This window comes from Notolepis coatsorum (genome assembly GCF_963971535.1).
Source record: "Notolepis coatsorum genome assembly, chromosome: 14".
Classification (NCBI taxonomy): Eukaryota; Metazoa; Chordata; class Actinopteri; order Aulopiformes; family Paralepididae; genus Notolepis; species Notolepis coatsorum.
The window spans coordinates 68122780-68139932 of record NC_140178.1 but is presented as its reverse complement, the minus strand read 5'-3'; the positions used below and the strand labels follow the sequence as shown (position 1 = coordinate 68139932).

The following is a 17153-nucleotide window of genomic DNA, read 5'->3' as shown; positions in this document are numbered from 1 at the left end:
GAGCAGGAGGGGTATTCAGAGAGAGAGAGCAGGAGGGGTATTCAGAGAGAGAGAGAGAGAGCAGGAGGGGTATTCAGAGGCAGAGAGCAGGAGGGGTATTCAGAGGCAGAGAGCAGGAGGGGTATTCAGAGGCAGAGAGCAGGAGGGGTATTCAGAGAGAGAGAGCAGGAGGGGTATTCAGAGAGAGAGAGCAGGAGGGGTATTCAGAGAGAGAGAGCAGGAGGGGTATTCAGAGGCAGAGAGCAGGAGGGGTATTCAGAGAGAGAGAGAGCAGGAGGGGTATTCAGAGAGAGAGCAAGAGGGATATTCAGAGAGAGAGAGCAGGAGGGGTATTCAGAGACAGAGAGCAGGAGGGGTATTCAGAGACAGAGAGCAGGAGGGGTATTCAGAGACAGAGAACAGGAGGGGTATTCAGAGAGAGAGAGCAGGAGGGGTATTCAGAGGCAGAGAGCAGGAGGGGTATTCAGAGAGAGAGCAGGAGGGGTATTCAGAAACAGAGAGCAGGAGGGGTATTCAGAGAGAGAGAGCAGGAGGGGTATTCAGAGACAGAGAGCAGGAGGGGTATTCAGAGAGAGAGAGCAGGAGGGGTATTCAGAGAGAGAGAGCAGGAGGGGTATTCAGAGAGAGAGAGAGCAGGAGGGGTATTCAGAGAGAGAGCAGGAGGGGTATTCAGAGAGAGAGAGAGCAGGAGGGGTATTCAGAGAGAGAGAGCAGGAGGGGTATTCAGAGAGAGAGAGAGCAAGAGGGATATTCAGAGAGAGAGAGCAGGAGGGGTATTCAGAGGCAGAGAGCAGGAGGGGTATTCAGAGACAGAGAGCAGGAGGGGTATTCAGAGACAGAGAGCAGGAGGGGTATTCAGAGGCAGAGAGCAGGAGGGGTATTCAGAGACAGAGAGCAGGAGGGGTATTCAGAGACAGAGAGCAGGAGGGGTATTCAGAGACAGAGAGCAGGAGGGGTATTCAGAGAGAGAGCAGGAGGGGTATTCAGAGAGAGAGAGAGCAGGAGGGGTATTCAGAGGCAGAGAGAGCAGGAGGGGTATTCAGAGAGAGAGAGCAGGAGGGGTATTCAGAGAGAGAGAGAGCAGGAGGGGTATTCAGAGAGAGAGCAGGAGGGGTATTCAGAGAGAGAGAGCAGGAGGGGTATTCAGAGACAGAGAGCAGGAGGGGTATTCAGAGAGAGAGAGCAGGAGGGGTATTCAGAGACAGAGAGCAGGAGGGGTATTCAGAGAGAGAGAGCAGGAGGGGTATTCAGAGAGAGAGCAGGAGGGGTATTCAGAGAGAGAGAGCAGGAGGGGTATTCAGAGACAGAGAGCAGGAGGGGTATTCAGAGACAGAGAGCAGGAGGGGTATTCAGAGAGAGAGAGCAGGAGGGGTATTCAGAGAGAGAGAGCAGGAGGGGTATTCAGAGACAGAGAGCAGGAGGGGTATTCAGAGACAGAGAGCAGGAGGGGTATTCAGAGACAGAGAGCAGGAGGGGTATTCAGAGGTCAAGTCAAAGCGCCTAAAGGGAAAAAAACAACACTAACCCTATGACTGCTACCTGGGTCAAACTGACTTAACCCTTTCACTGCCACACTACAGAAGGTTAACCCTTTACTATCACACTACAGATGGTTAACAGTCTGTAGTGTGATAGTAAAAGGTTAACCTTCTGTAGTGTGGTAGTGAAAGGGTTAACCCTTTGTCATGTGGCAGTGAAAGGGTTAACCTTCTGTATTGTTGCAGTGAAAGGGTTAACCGTTTGGTAGTTAGTTTAATTGTTTATTGTTATTTGCACTTTCTGGAATAAAATAAGTAAAAGAAGAACAGTTAAAAATGTCCAGGAAAGGTCAAAAAGCCCCGGTAGTGAAATGGTTAACTATGGCTTTGAAGCTTCAGTAGGAACCATTCTTGATTAATCGAAGCTTAATCGAAGAGTTTCAATGCGGCGGGGTATGATGTGGGGTATGATGTCAAGAACCCATTCTCAAAATTAATTTTGGATTATTATTTCTAGAAGTTATTTCTTATGCTGATATAGGCAAATCTTTGGAGGGGTAAAAAAAAACACAACCAAAAAAACAAAGTAATAATGATTTTGAAATCGATGACCAAGGCTGGAGCTTCGAAACAGCCCTAAGATTTAACCCGCTTCAACTACCGGGGCGGGTGGAGTTTCCCCCCGCACAAGGACAGTTCAGATGGTGTCAGCTATGTGGTCGTTAATCACACATGTAGTCTAAACTTCCTGAAACTCCATGTATTGACCCATACGACACACACCACATCGGCCACTCCAAGTAGGTTCAAATAAACGCCCAGCCCTAAAACCATCTCTCTCACGTCCCCATGTACCTGGGTCCTGTGGCTGCTCTCCTGCTCCAGCTCCCCTCTCAGCAGGCTGAGCTTCTGCTCCAGGAGGGAGGACACCCAGAGGCCCAGGCTCTCTCGGTCGGTGCGGGTGTGGAGCTGCTCCGTCAGGCTGCTGTAGAGGCCCAGGGCGTCGCCGTGTCGCTCCTCCTGCCTCAGGTCGCCCTGTTGCACCTGCTCCCACATCAGAGCCAGCTGGCGCTCCACCCGCTCCAGCCGCTCCGTGTCCAGGCTGGAGACCACCATGGGGGGGAGGACCGGCTAGAGAGAGAGATGAGGAAACGATAGGAGGTAAAAATACGGAGGGGGTCAAATATGCATTAAGATGTGACACGCCGGGCCAGAAGCTAATGTTTACAACCGCTGGACACAGTGTCTGGTGGATTCTGAAATCCCACAGCCATCACTATCGTCCCAGTCATATTAATGTTTTGAATAGAGAGGAACCTCCACAGAGACAACCGTACCAGCGTACCACAAAATAAATTATTTTGGTTAAAATTAATGAATAAATGTGCTAGTGTTAATTTGCATCACTGGTATCAATGATGCCAATTAGTGCCCACCATCTCTCTCTCTCTTCCTCTCTTTCTTTCCCTCTATGAATGATACTGTGGTGCTCCCCCCCCCCCCCCCTCCTCCTCTTACCGGGGCCTGTGAGATGGGGGTAGCTGGTGTCAGCTCCAGAGGGGTCTCTGATGCGGGGATGGGGATAGAGGCAGGTATCAGGTTGTACAGCAGGGTTAGGGGCGATGCGGGGCGCCACTCCGTCAGGTTTATGGCCGGGAGGTAGGCGAGCAGGGCAGCAGTGGACGGACCCCAAAACCACAAAGCTGATAACAGAAGATATAGACGCAGTTATGCGATTCACCTGAATGTTGAATTATGGAATACATTAGGTAAACAAATACATGTTTTTGTCTGTTTGACACGTGCCGGCAGTAACGGTGTGGGGCTGATCCACAGAGAGGGGCCATGTTGCCACCGGCAGCCCAGAGAGGGTGACCTGAATCTGGGACTGTATTTGGAGCACGCCCCCTGGGTTAGCATCGCCTCCATCGCCTTACTGCTGACGGATCTTTTGAGTGTGTGTGTGTGTGTGTTTGAATGTGTGTGTTAAGTGGGTTACACCCACAGTAAAATGAGAATGCGTTCTTCCAAGCACACGCCGACTCACCATAGAATAGCAGAAGGGGCAGAAGGAAGAGGAGGAGGAGGAGGAGGAGTTTCCATAGTTTCGGCAGGCACCTGGAACACAGAACCACACACACTGCTGAGACAAACGCAAATGTCAAGTTCCATCGTTAAGACCAGAACTCACTGGAAGAGATGCATGAAGGGAGCCGACACGACACAATAGCCTTATAGCTATTAGCACCCTGGACTCCCACACCTCCTCCGTTGTGGATTACATCAAGTCCAGCATTGACAGTGTCACCACCCTTAAACAGTTTACGACATTCCCCAAACAGAAGCTGTGTGCATGAACAGAGAGGTCTATACTATTAAAGGCATGTGACACTGCTTTTAGATCTGGTGACACGCAGGTCTACTCTTCAGCCAGGGCTAACCTGAATATGGAAATCAAGCTACGCTATCTAATCTAATGTTTCAGTCTGTACAAGCCCTGAAATAAACGCTGAAACCCGCTCCACGGTGTGTCCAAAGCAAAGAAGTTTGTTCTCAAAGTATGTTTAAGTGCTTTTTACAGAGGCCCCATTAACTGTACAGTCGTTTTGTGGCTAAGTAAGGAGGAGCTGGGTATCCAGTAGGAAGCGCAGCATGGATTTGACTGAGAAACAACTCTTCATCTTTGACAACATCATCGATGAGCAGGAAATAGGGCTGGAAACATACCCTATAATGAGGCCTGGGCTCTTACCTCGTCAGGAAGAAGACATTGAGCAGAGACATTAGAGACACCAGTTGGTACCATCCTGTCCCCAGGAACCACAACAGTCCTCTGCTCGCCTTCACTGGATACACAGGAGACACGTTTGATAAAACACATGCAAAAAAACTCAGATAACACAGATTTAGACTGTCACTGTCAGAGATGAGGCAGTGCAACCTTGATTTCCATGAGGTTTCTATTTATTTATATTATATATATTTTTTGTTTGTTCTTGTTATCACCCAAAATGCTTTTCTCTTGCAATAATAGTGGGAATCATTGGAAACTGCAAGTCAAGTTATCATTTTATTTTACAATACCACCTCGTGTCAATATAGTGCAGAAGGAGTACAGTACTAACCTGGAGCTGCTAAGAGCATCCACAGTAACGAGAGCAGTCTCTGAGCCGCTGTCCCTGCCCCAGACCCCACAGCCTTTCCTGCTCTCACCACACAGTAGCCTGGCTGGAGAAGACAGTAACCTGGAGGCATAGCACAGGAACAAAACTATCACACACAAACTATTCACTACTGCAGTGTTCTGATGTGCATTTATTGTGCAAGATAACCGCTTTACATTTGTATTTAAAAAAATAAAAATAAAAATAAATTAAATCTAAAATTTTATTTTGAAAGCACAATCGCACTGACCTCAGTAGAGGTGAAGCCAAGGGAGAGGTGTGCGTCATACTGTCTTGTCTTTGTAACAAGTGATATTAACGCTACCTGGAACGCATGTCATGGGTGCATCAGCTTTCTTTCAACTCCTGCCGGTGTCAAAAATCTATTTGGTTGACGTTTTCTCTCTGCCTGGTTGGATAGCTAACTAGCTAGCTCACTTCCACAGGTGACGGCAAGCGAGCAACAACACAACGTGTTGCACAGCTCTTGTGTGCAACACACTGTATTTAAATCTGAATATATAGATTTCGTTCTGCTCCGATTTCTTTTGTTCCACTAGTAGTCTTACATAGCCAGACCGCTCTTCACACTGCGTTAGCGCTGTGCCAGCAGCCCACCTGACGAGCAGGAACAACCATAGAACTATATGAGGGAACAACCATAGAACTATATGAGGGAACAACCATAGAACTATATGAGGGAACAACCATAGAACTATATGAGGGAACAACCATAGAACTATATGAGGGAACAACCATAGAACTATATGAGGGAACAAGGTCTTCTTTCTCCCTCCATCTCATCTCCCTGCTCCCACACGCCCCACAGTTTTGGAACAACTGCATTACTGGATCAATGATCTAAATCCTAATTAGGTCGATTTAGAAGATTAACAACGTTAATCCAGCCGGCCATTCCAACAGTTGTATTTACTGAGTCACATTAACCTCGTCTACACTGAATGGGGCAGAGGCGGCATAGGAGAGTGAAGTTAACCTGTGTAAGCCAGGAGGCTCCACAGCGCCCCCGCCAGGCGCCGTCGTGGCCTGCAGGTCTGCGTGAGGAGGAGGACCGTGTGTGTCTCAGAGTGCTGCTTTCCTTTACAGTCGTCGCCTGTGGTCCGCCACGAAATGACAGGATGGTGGGGGACATGTCAACACAAACAAAAAGGATAACAAATGAATTAAATCATAAATTAACATGGATTACATAAAATAAAATAAAAACAAGGAAAGCAAGTGATACACAATGATCAGAACCATTGTGTATGAGAGTGAAGGTAACGTAAAGCACGAGAATGGACAGTGGCACCAAATCATGTGTACATTAGGACTGGGAGGTTTTACCGAATATCAAGGTATGCCGTCATGGATCCATGCAAATGTATGCATTTCTACTATACCCTCCTCAATGATATATAGAAATCGTTAAGTTAAAAGGTGCGATAAATGACATTCAGCTACTAGATCACCAGTACGTCATTTATCCAATCAGGTGCATTTCATGTGGGGAAATGGAAGTAAGGGGGGAAGCAATACTTTTATTCCACACCTTTCTAAAAGCTCTGTGAATGTATTCTTATTTTTTTTTCTTTTTACTCTACATACAATTTTTATCTATAGTACCTTTAATCTATGTCTGTGCACTTTACTGCACTTTTACTCAAATGTGTGATGTCATCATCAAAGATGAAAGATGTTATAGAGGACACAGAGCCCACAGGGCAATGTTCTGAGTTCAGAGGTACTACAATACAATGAAGCTCATTTGGATATAAAAAGAAAACGAAACAAATGTGCTGTGGGTCCACAGAATCTCCCATTCATTGTCAATGGAGCAGCTCCAGAATTTATACTTGATGACATCACACGTTTGAGTCTTACCTCTCTGGTTTCGGGCTTTAAGGAGAGAGAGAGAGTAGCTCATAAGTCACAATTGATTGAACTGCCTCAGGCCATGGAAATAACATAAATTATATTTTTTTAATACTTAATTTTAAAATGTAATCATCTGAATGACAAGTGCAGCTCTGTGTGGTGATGATAACACACCGTGTCACTCCTCCCTTTGCCCCGCCTCCCTCTCTCCTGTCATTCCATAGTGGCGTTCCCAGAGTGACACAGGGTTCCCCTGTTCTCCATCCTCACCCACCACATCACAGCTGAGGCCATTACTCAAGTACGACAGTACAGCCTCACAGAGTCTTGGCGGTGAGAGAGAGCATCTGGAGCACTCCGCCATTATGGGAGTCAATGTACTTCTCAAGAATTTAATCTGTTTTATGAGTGATTAGCACAAATAATAAACCTAATTGCCCTTTTTACCTATGGTGTTTCTATATACACAGAGTGGATTAGCTAGTCAAAATGAATGGGGATCTTTGCTGTTTTTAGGCTCAGATATGACATTTTAACAAATGATTTTACAATCATTACAACTGAAATGATTTTGGTGATTTACAAAAAAGGTAATTTCAATACAGCTCGTTATTTCGCAATGAGAGTGGTACCCCCCCCGCCCCACAAACACGCACGACAGTAATACATGCATTCTGTTTACATAGTGACGTCATTGAAATAGGCCTGAAGTCTACAACAGAATGCAACAGCGAGAGGACGAGCAGCATCTGTTCCAACAGGAAGGTCACAGCGGCCACCAGGCTGCTGGCTGCTCAGAGCGCTTCACACAACCTCTGCTGCTCGGCCGTCCGCACACAGGTCACACAGGTCACGCATAGAATTAACTCTGTCAATCAGGGTCACCGAGAGGTTCAATGGCAAGTAGAGATTGTGTGAGAGAGACAGAGAGAGTGTGTGAGAATGAGAGAGAGTGTGTGTGTGCTCGCATGTGTTGGTCTGAAAGTGTGTCTGGGTGCACGTGTGTGTGTGTGTGTGTGTGTGTGTGTGTGTGTGTGTGTGTGTGTGTGTGTGTGTGTGTGTGTGTGTGTGTGTGTGTGTGTGTGTGTGTGTGTGTGTGTGTGTGTGTGTGTGTGTGTGTGTGTGTGTGTGTGTGTGTGTGTGTGTGTGTGTGTGTGTGTGTGTGTGTGTGTGTGTCCACTTACACAGGGAGCCGTTCATACCGAGACTGGATGCCTCTTCAGTCACCAGATCTTTTACATTCATGCTTCCACAGAAACTGGAGTGAGCTGCAACACACAGTACAACACACTTACTTGCATCATAATTAGACAAATGTTCAGTGTCATTGGCACGCGATGACAACAGAGATGACATATGACAGACCACAACCCGAACATGGGGAGGAGAGGACATTAGCATGTCGCCAAGGCGACCGCAGACACAAGACACATTTGTTTATGGAGAGCAACCTTTTATAGGCCTTTCACACCGAGCGGGCTCCAAACGTAATCTCAAACCGGCCGGCACGTTCACACCGGGAACAATTGGTTCGGAACATGACGGAGGCTTTAGTTCGGCCCTCTAAGAAAACACTGAGCACCGATTTAATGTTCCGAACCAATTATTCCCGTGTGAGCTCGCCGGCTCCGGCACGGAGCCCGGCCGGTGTGAAAGGCTCATTAGAGAATATTAATGGGATGAAAACCTGAAAGGCGGCGGCGAGAGAGAGACAGACAGAAACAGGAATAAAGTGATGCAGAAAAACCAGGGCTTTGAGAGAGCGATGAGATTCAGAAGCTGTGGAAATAAGACTGGCTCAGAGATGGGAATGAACAGGTTGACAGGCAGCGAGAGAGAGAGAGAGAGAGAGAGAGAGAGAGAGAGAGAGAGAGAGAGAGAGAGAGAGAGAGAGGCTATGAATGCTCTTGATAAAGAACACGTTACACAGCTGAACAATTACACCTGAAATGTTCCAAACATTGAAGCTCATGTCAAGCCTCCCAGTGCAAGAAAGCAAGAGCTAAAGAGAAAATGGAAGAAGAAGGTGTGAATCCGAGGGCAGAGGATGAAGAGGGTTAACAATAAATGAAGACCACTGGGGGTGTGGGGGGTTGGTGGGGTCAGGAGGGCATGACCCTTGACCTTTCGCCCCCGTGGTGACAGACTGTCGGGTACCTTCTCCTTCGTAGCCATTGGCCCTGTGGCCCATCATCCTGTGGAGAGCGGTCTGTTTAAACAGCCACAGACGGGACACACTGGACGATGTGGCTTGTCTCACAGAGTCCAAGATGGATGTCAGGACGCCTGGAAACACACCCAGTGCATACACACTCACTGTTAGTCAAACCATAGAACACACACACACACACACACACACTCCATCTTAAGTACACACTAATAGCACATCATTTATAATTATATTCTATTGTGCTTCTATGTTCATTTAGTTTATATTCAATTTTATTTTATTCCACCTTTTTATTTTTTATTCTACCACAATTGTCTGTCCATCAATGTCGCACCAAAAACAACCAAATCAAATTCCTTGTATGTGAAAACTACTTATTAGGCAATAAAGTTATTTCCGATTCTGAGATGGCAACAGAGATGGCTTAGAGCAGGGTTGCCCGACCTTTATCCACACGTGACCCCGTATTCAGTTGGGGAAAATTCCTGTGACCCCAACATATAAAATTAAACATGCTAATTTTGTCTTTCACATTGTAGACTAGGCCTACTGATGTGTGATCTATAAGTCAAAAATAAAAGGCCAAATCTTATTGCAGCAATTATTCCTTTGTAAAATTAGGACATTTCTCCAAGGGACCCCGTTTTCATAGTGAGCCAAAAGGTGGGGGGAAGCCTGTGTTAGAGGCCAGACTGGCAGGCAGGGCCTGGTGACAGGAGAGAGAGACAGACAGAGATCAGGGCTGATGATGAGAATGGTACTGAAGAGGAAGCCAGCAGGGAGAAAACTGTCTGACTGGAAGAGATTGTATGGAGAATCCAGGATTTTTGGAGAGCAAACTGTGGGGGAAAAAATGCATCTGAAAGAGAGAGAACGCCAGATAGAAGCGTTGGGGGAGGTAGAGGATGATAGATTAGGATATGGATGACGAGTGGAGGACAGCCTCTGTGATGTACCTCTTCCTGGTGGGCTCCTGGCCTTGCTGCCCAGCCAGAGAACACTGTTGAAGAGCAGGGTGACTAAGGACACTACAGGGGCCAGGGCTCGTTTACTGTAGTGGACACACGAGCTGGACACAGACACCAGGACACCTGGGGAGAAACACCATCCCTGGTTAAAGTGAGATAAAGAGAATAGAACTCTAGAGGTGGCAGAGACACCCACCGTTCACCACTGACACGATGTAAGCATTCCGAGGAACAAGCAAAGGGGTGGTTTGTTATTTTGTTTTGACTAGTTCGGGATTCGTACAAGAGGTTGCCTTCTCATAGTCAATTGGTTGACTAAATGGTCATTATATATATATATATATATATATATATATATATATATATATATATATTAGGGTTGCAGTCGCCAAAGACTATTTTATGTCGATTTTAAAAAGGAATTTTTTTTATGCTTAACACATTGAGTGCCAACAACGAGATTAGTGAATTTTTATACTTATCATTGTGAATGGGTCTGAGCTCGAAAAGGGCAAATACCGCTGCATATCGTCTCCCGGATGGTAATGCACAGCATGCACATGGCTGGGGTTGTGAATCAGAAAAAAACGGTCCGGGGTTTTCCCATCTCGGGCAAGCAGTATCGTGTTACCAGATTGACTGAGGACCCTCAGAGCAGCGTCGATTATGTGTTTCGGACTATAACGTTGGATCAATAAACGCGATCAATATTTGGAATGGCGATCAGGAATTGGATTCATCTTTTTACAGAACATCTGATGTGAGGTAAGGACTCTATTTTACCAGTATTGGGTTAATCAGATGTTTTTTTCTCAGCCATCGCAGCGTGTCTGTGTGTGTGTATGACTTTAGCGCTGACCAGGTCATGGATAATTTTCAGCCCGCTTCTCTAGCGTGCATAAGTACACATATACTATCGATAATGTAGCTTTTATTTGAAAACTATTCATAAATCAGCCGAAAATTGACAACGTGTTTTGTGTATTCCACTAAAGAGCTATTATCGCGGAATTTCTCTGGAATTACTAGAACTCTCCAAAACTATACTCGTATTCAAAACGTATAAAACGGAAATGTACCAATGAAAAAACAATCCTTTTCGTACATGTTGACTGCAAGCAAGTCATTGATAAGCGAGGGGTGTTTTAGACCCATAGCCATAATTTAAGATATAGTTTAAGCCTTCGCAAATTTCCCCAACCTCCCATTGACTTCAGTGCTGTCACGGAACGGCCATATATGGTCAAAGGGGCGTGGCACTCAATGTGTTAATGAGTGATTTCTTGGAAAATGATAAGCACATCTCTTGCATCACATATTGTAAGATAGGCTTTGGTTTTACGAGTACAAGATATAAGGAGTGTCTTCCGCCTGATTGCATTCATTTGAAGAGGACAATGTGGGAAACACAATCTTTGTCAACCAAATGGACTAATGGACAAGTAGAAGTAATCAATAAAATCGACAAAATCCTATGACTATTAGATGACTTAAGAATGTTTTATTTGTGGACAGCCCTAATTCATTATAAAGCAGCAGTCTGGGTGGTTTGACTGTTCCAAGTACAGGTGAACAGAGACACAATATCAAACCAAGTGGAAAAACAAGACGTCATGTGGGCATTTCAGTCGTGGTCTATATAAACACAGACTGGCTTCAGACCTCACCTGTCTTGTTCCTTCGACTCCTGTCTCGGGAGTATATGCTGGAGGAGGAGGAGGACGCCGATAATGCGGAGGCGGCAGAGAGGGCGCAAGCAGCGGCCTGAGATGACGATGACGAGGATGAAGAGTGTGCAGTGAGAGCCTCCGTGCGGGGAGAGTGTATGGAGCAGTCTTTGCAGATGTAACCGTTGATTGTGGTGTGGGACTTGGCCGCGCTGACGCTGACGCCCCCGTTGACGGATGAACCGTGGTTGACCCTGGAACTCGTTGCTGCACACACACCACACACACACACACACACACACACACACGTGCAGACAGAAAAAGGGATCAACAAAAATACCTTGTGAAGCCATTACTTTGTCATCGTCATGCATCACAAAATAGCAAGGACCAAATCCTTCAGATGGAACCAAAGGAAATCGATTTAAAAGCATTCAGATGAACAATGTTTTTTAACCCAATTATCTCAAGATACAACGTTTGCATGCAATTATATAAGACAGTAGAGGTTGAGGACATTTGGGAGATGTATCGTGTTCACATACCAAAAGGGATGTGATTTGACTTTAGAAGAAAAAGATAAGTCCAAAACTGACTTGCATGGTTCTCAAGGGTTCAGTTAAAACTGACGTGCATGGTTCTCAAGGGTTCAGTTAAAACTGATGTGCATGGTTCTCAAGGGTTCAGTTAAAACTGACGTGCATGGTTCTCAAGGGTTCAGTTAAAACTGATGTGCATGGTTCTCAAGGGTTCAGTTAAAACTGACGTGCATGGTTCTCAAGGGTTCAATTAAAACCGACGTGCATGGTTCTCAAGGGTTCAATTAAAACTGATGTGCATGGTTCTCAAGGGTTCAATTAAAACTGAAGTGCATGGTTCTCAAGGGTTCAATTAAAACTGATGTGCATGGTTCTCAAGGGTTCAGTTAAAACTGACGTGCATGGTTCTCAAGGGTTCAGTTAAAACTGACGTGCATGGTTCTCAAGGGTTCAATTAAAACTGACGTGCATGGTTCTCAAGGGTTCAATTAAAACTGACGTGCATGGTTCTCAAGGGTTCAGTTAAAACTGACGTGCATGGTTCTCAAGGGTTCAGTTAAAACTGACGTGCATGGTTCTCAAGGGTTCAGTTAAAACTGACGTGCATGGTTCTCAAGGGTTCAGTTAAAACTGACGTGCATGGTTCTCAAGGGTTCAGTTAAAACTGACGTGCATGGTTCTCAAGGGTTCAGTTAAAACTGACGTGCATGGTTCTCAAGGGTTCAGTTAAAACTGATGTGCATGGTTCTCAAGAGTTCAGTTCTAGAAAACACAATCATTAGCACTGACCTTTGAGTTCAGCATCGTTACCCGACCCTGGAAAGAAATAAAAGTCACCGTCATCGACAGCCATTAAGAGCTCAATGATTAGTAAAAAATCAACTGGGGGCATCAGAGACATCCATACAATTAATGGTCAGAGGAATTCAAATGCATTGATGCATTAATCATCGCCCTGGTTGTCTCATTCAATCAATCAATCAATCAATCAATCAATCCCGGCCTTACACATAGCAATTATACATGTTTTATTTACACACACACACACCTTAAAACCATTTAACACACACCTACAAGTTGATTATTCCACTTATACCACAGTCATTTGCCAACAATATAAAATATTGTTTATATAATATAATGTAAAATGTATTCCCAGTCGCTAGTTGATCAGGTTGTTTGTTTTGTTTGTTTATTTACACATATAAAAACAGTTACATATATAATACAATATAGTCCACAAGGGATGTGTAGGAGAATTGCCTAAAAACCCTCAAGGGGCTTGCATGTGGCATTCACCAGGAAGCAAAATTACATTATATCAAGATAAATATAAAATATAAAATAAAATCCCCCCCCCCCCCCCTAAACAAACAAACACACACAAGCAGGCCTACATAGACACCGAAGTAGGCACCCATGCCATACGATTTCTGGTATAGAGAAAACAATCAATGACAGGAAGAATATATAATAAAACGAAAATACAATAACAAAATACATCAAGCCATCAGACCACAGTTTGTAAAGGAAGTCCATATGGGAAATATTGGTGATCTAGGAGATGAGATTTCAGTGCTCTTTTGAATTTCAGAAAAGAAAATTCCAAAATATGTGGAGGCAAAGAGTTCCACAACTTTGACCCTCGGTAGAGCAAACAAAACTGAGATTGGGAAGTGCAGGAAAAGGGTGGTCTAAGCAAACAGGAACTACGTGTGGGGTAATTATGAATTTGGTGATTGTGGGCAAACATGTCATGAAAAAAAGGGGGAAGGGCTCTGTTTAAAGAACTATGCACAAATAAACCAGTCTGAAGATGATTCACTTGATAAACACTGAGTATACCTAACTTATGGAATAGAGGCTGAGAAGAATGACTTCGTTGAACACAGCTGATTATTTTTAGAGCTTGTTTCTGCAGACGGTATATGGGCTCAAGTTTGGTCTGATGCGTACTACCCCAAACTAAATTACAGTAATTGATATATGGGTAAACCATAGAGTAATATAACATTGTGGCAACCTCGGTGCTCAGCAAGTGACGTGTTTTTCCAAGAATACCAATACTCTTGGCCATTTTTGTAGTTATGGCTGTGATATGAGGTTTCCATGATAGGGATTCATCAAGCAGAACACCAAGGAATCGTGTAAAACACACCCTAGCTATGGGGATGTCATTGATCACAACTTTAGATGAAGAGTTAAAAATCACAGATTTGAGACCAAAAAAAATGAAATTCGTTTTTTTAATGTTTAGTGATAATTTGTTGCATTTAAACCAAATTGATAGTTTGTTAAGTTCTTCATTTATGACCCTAATGATGGTATCAGGATCTTTATGTGAATAGAATACACATGTGTCATCTGCAAATAAAATTTTCGACAGCCTGTCTGAGACGTTAGGGAGGTCATTGATATATAACAAAAATAACAAAGGCCCAATAATTGAACCTTGGGGCAGACCGCAAAGTAAAGGAAGAAAAGGAGAATTTATCCCATTATAGGATACAGACTGACGTCTATCTTTAAGGTAACTGGTGAACCATAGCAGTGCATTGTTTTTTATTCCAAGATGTGAGAGCTTCTGCAGGAGGATATTGTGATTGACTGTATCAAATGCCTTTGATAAGTCTAAAAAAATACCTATAGTGTTTTCCTTTCTGTCTTTAGCTTTGTATATTTCATTAATTAGATGTGTTATTGCCATATATGTTGCATGTTTCTTTCTGAACCCGTACTGGTGAGTGTAAATAATATTGTGCTTATTAAGATGTTCAATTAATCTTTTATAGACAAGCGTTTCAAGTATTTTTGACAAGGTAGGAAGGATGGATATAGGTCTGTAATGGTTGAAGACGGCTGGGTCATCATCTTTATAAATAGGGATGATCTTAGCTATTTTAAGTTCCAGTGGGACGATTCCCTTCTCCAGTGATGTATTAAAAATATGACATAATGGCTTCACAATGGATTCTTGAATGGATATCAGTAATCTGCCTCCAATACCATCATAACCCGGAGAAGAGTCCCCCAGGTTGATCAAGATCTCCCGAACCTCATCCTCTGTAACTGGCAAGAAGTTAAAACTGTCATTGCTTGGAGGATTCATAAACTGAAGGGGACTATGGTTACTAAATGGAATCTTTGCAGCCAGTGTTGGACCAACTTCTGAGAAAAAGTTATTAAAGTTATTGGCAATTAATTGCCAATTGCAAACTTCGTGTGCAACGGTTTTGAACGCACACCTGCCGGCCAATCAGAAAAGAGTATTCACCTAGACCATGGTATAAAATGGGGTTATGAAGATCTGTTGGCAAAGCAGGTCCCATGTAATCAATCACTCAATCACTAATCACTTAATGCATTCTGGTGCGATCACATGTTGACGAGACGACAAGGGCAGAAGTAGCCCGTTTCTCTCTATCCTTACAGTCACAAGCGGCTCGTGAAATTACATTTTAATCTAAGTAAATTAACACTAAAAACGAATCTCTCTCTATAGCACCTAGAGTTAAATGTACATATAACAAGGCTACATGAATAACATACACTAATAATAAGTAAGTCCCACTGCTACTGACCACAGTGTCCAGCAACAGTGGTGGTGGTGGTGGTTGAGGTGGTGGTGCGTTGCCTCAGACTGGCCTGGTCCAGGATGGATGAGCTGCTGCCGTGCTGGACGCTAGCGCTGCTGACGGGGGTGTTGGTGGAGGAGAAGGAGAGCATCCTCGTCGGCGTGACCACCTGACTCAGGGACAGAGACTGGGAGCTGGACTGCTGCTTCCTGCTACGTACCGTCCTAGGAGAGGACAGACAAGACAAGAGTCATATGGAGATGTAGTGTGTGTGTGTGTCCAGTCACTGCTAGTCTTGTGTGTGTGCCCAGTCACTGTGTGTGTCCAGTCACTGCTAGTCTTGTGTGTGTGTGTGTGTGTGTCCAGTCACTGCTAGTCTTGTGTGTGTGTGTGTGTGTGTGTCCAGTCACTGCTAGTCTTGTGTGTGTGTGTCCAGTCACTGCTAGTCTTGTGTGTGTGTGTGTCCAGTCACTGCTAGTCTTGTGTGTGTGTGTGTGTCCAGTCACTGCTAGTCTTGTGTGTGTGTGTGTCCAGTCACTGCTAGTCTTGTGTGTGTGTGTGTTTGTCCAGTCACTGCTAGTCTTGTGTGTTTGTCCAGTCACTGCTAGTCTTGTGTGTTTGTCCAGTCACTGCTAGTCTTGTGTGTTTGTCCAGTCACTGCTAGTCTTGTGTGTTTGTCCAGTCACTGCTAGTCTTGTGTGTGTCCAGTCACTGCTAGTATTGTGTGTGTTTGTCCAGTGAATGAATGAATGAATGAAAACTTTATTTAACAGATTGCAGAATGGGTACAATACAGTACGGCTCAATACATACAATTGTTAAGGGGATGCAGACCTGAGAAAGACGTTTGTCTTGTTTCCATCAGGGTCCCCCATTTTCAATTCATATAGACATGATGTACTGATACATTTGTGACATAAGCGGTATTCAAATATACAGTACTGTAACCCCTAGATCCTGACAGAGTATATACATATGATGGGGAGGGGACTGTACATTAGGAGGGGGTGGGTGGGTGGGAGGGGAATATACATACGGCGGGGAGGGAATATATACATGCGGTGGGGAGGAGACTGTCTATTAGGAGGTGGTGGGGGTTTTGGGCATTTACGGTGGCCAGTTTCGAATTGCAGCCTCCCGTAGGTGCTCTTTAAGAGCGGTTTTGAATGTGGGCAGGGATTCACATTCCTTTACAGCTTTGGGTAGGGCGTTCCACATTGTTGTGGCATAATTGCGAAACGTGTTTAGTCCCTTGTTTGAGCCGAATCTGGGTTTAACATGATTTGTTGAGCTTCCTCTGGTGTAGTGGTTGTGGTATTCACTGACCTTTGGGAAGTATTTTGACATGTACATGGGCACCCCGGTCGTATAGTGTATCTTGTAGACCAGGCCCATTGCAAGTTGCTGTACTCTGTCGTCTACTCTAAGCCATCCTAGGTTGTCAAAGTGGGCAGGGGTGAGGTGAGTTCTGGGGTTCAGGTCAAGTAGTAGTCTGACCAGTTTGTTTTGTGATGTTTGTAATTTTGTTTTAAGCGCCTTTGAGGTGCTTTGGTACCATGAGGTGCACGCATAGTCATAGTACCCTTGGATGAGTGCTCCTGCCAGAGTCTTCAGGGTATTCTTGTTTACCAGAGAGGAGATCCGGTACAAGAATCTAGTTCGTTGGTTGACTTTTTTTATTACGTTGGATGCCATTTTGTCACAGGAAAGATTT

General features: G+C 44.6%; 1 protein-coding gene across 8 annotated transcripts in view; it reads right to left on the bottom strand.

The window, feature by feature from the left end:
- sun1b (Sad1 and UNC84 domain containing 1b) overlaps positions 1 to 17153 on the bottom strand; it is a 67138-nt gene that overhangs the window by 11242 nt on the left and 38743 nt on the right. For 7 of the 8 annotated variants that reach the window (XM_084329765.1, XM_084329768.1, XM_084329770.1 and 4 more), the window contains 12 exons: positions 15446 to 15663; positions 12654 to 12680; positions 11326 to 11592; positions 9647 to 9781; positions 8678 to 8806; positions 7705 to 7788; positions 5640 to 5756; positions 4604 to 4723; positions 4231 to 4324; positions 3526 to 3596; positions 2997 to 3181; positions 2334 to 2609 (listed from right to left, as the gene is read on the bottom strand). In XM_084329765.1, coding sequence (XP_084185891.1) covers positions 2334 to 2609; positions 2997 to 3181; positions 3526 to 3596; positions 4231 to 4324; positions 4604 to 4723; positions 5640 to 5756; positions 7705 to 7788; positions 8678 to 8806; positions 9647 to 9781; positions 11326 to 11592; positions 12654 to 12680; positions 15446 to 15663 — 1723 coding nt within the window. The remainder of the gene's footprint in view (positions 1 to 2333; positions 2610 to 2996; positions 3182 to 3525; positions 3597 to 4230; positions 4325 to 4603; positions 4724 to 5639; positions 5757 to 7704; positions 7789 to 8677; positions 8807 to 9646; positions 9782 to 11325; positions 11593 to 12653; positions 12681 to 15445; positions 15664 to 17153) is intronic. The other variant, XM_084329769.1, reaches the window with a different exon arrangement.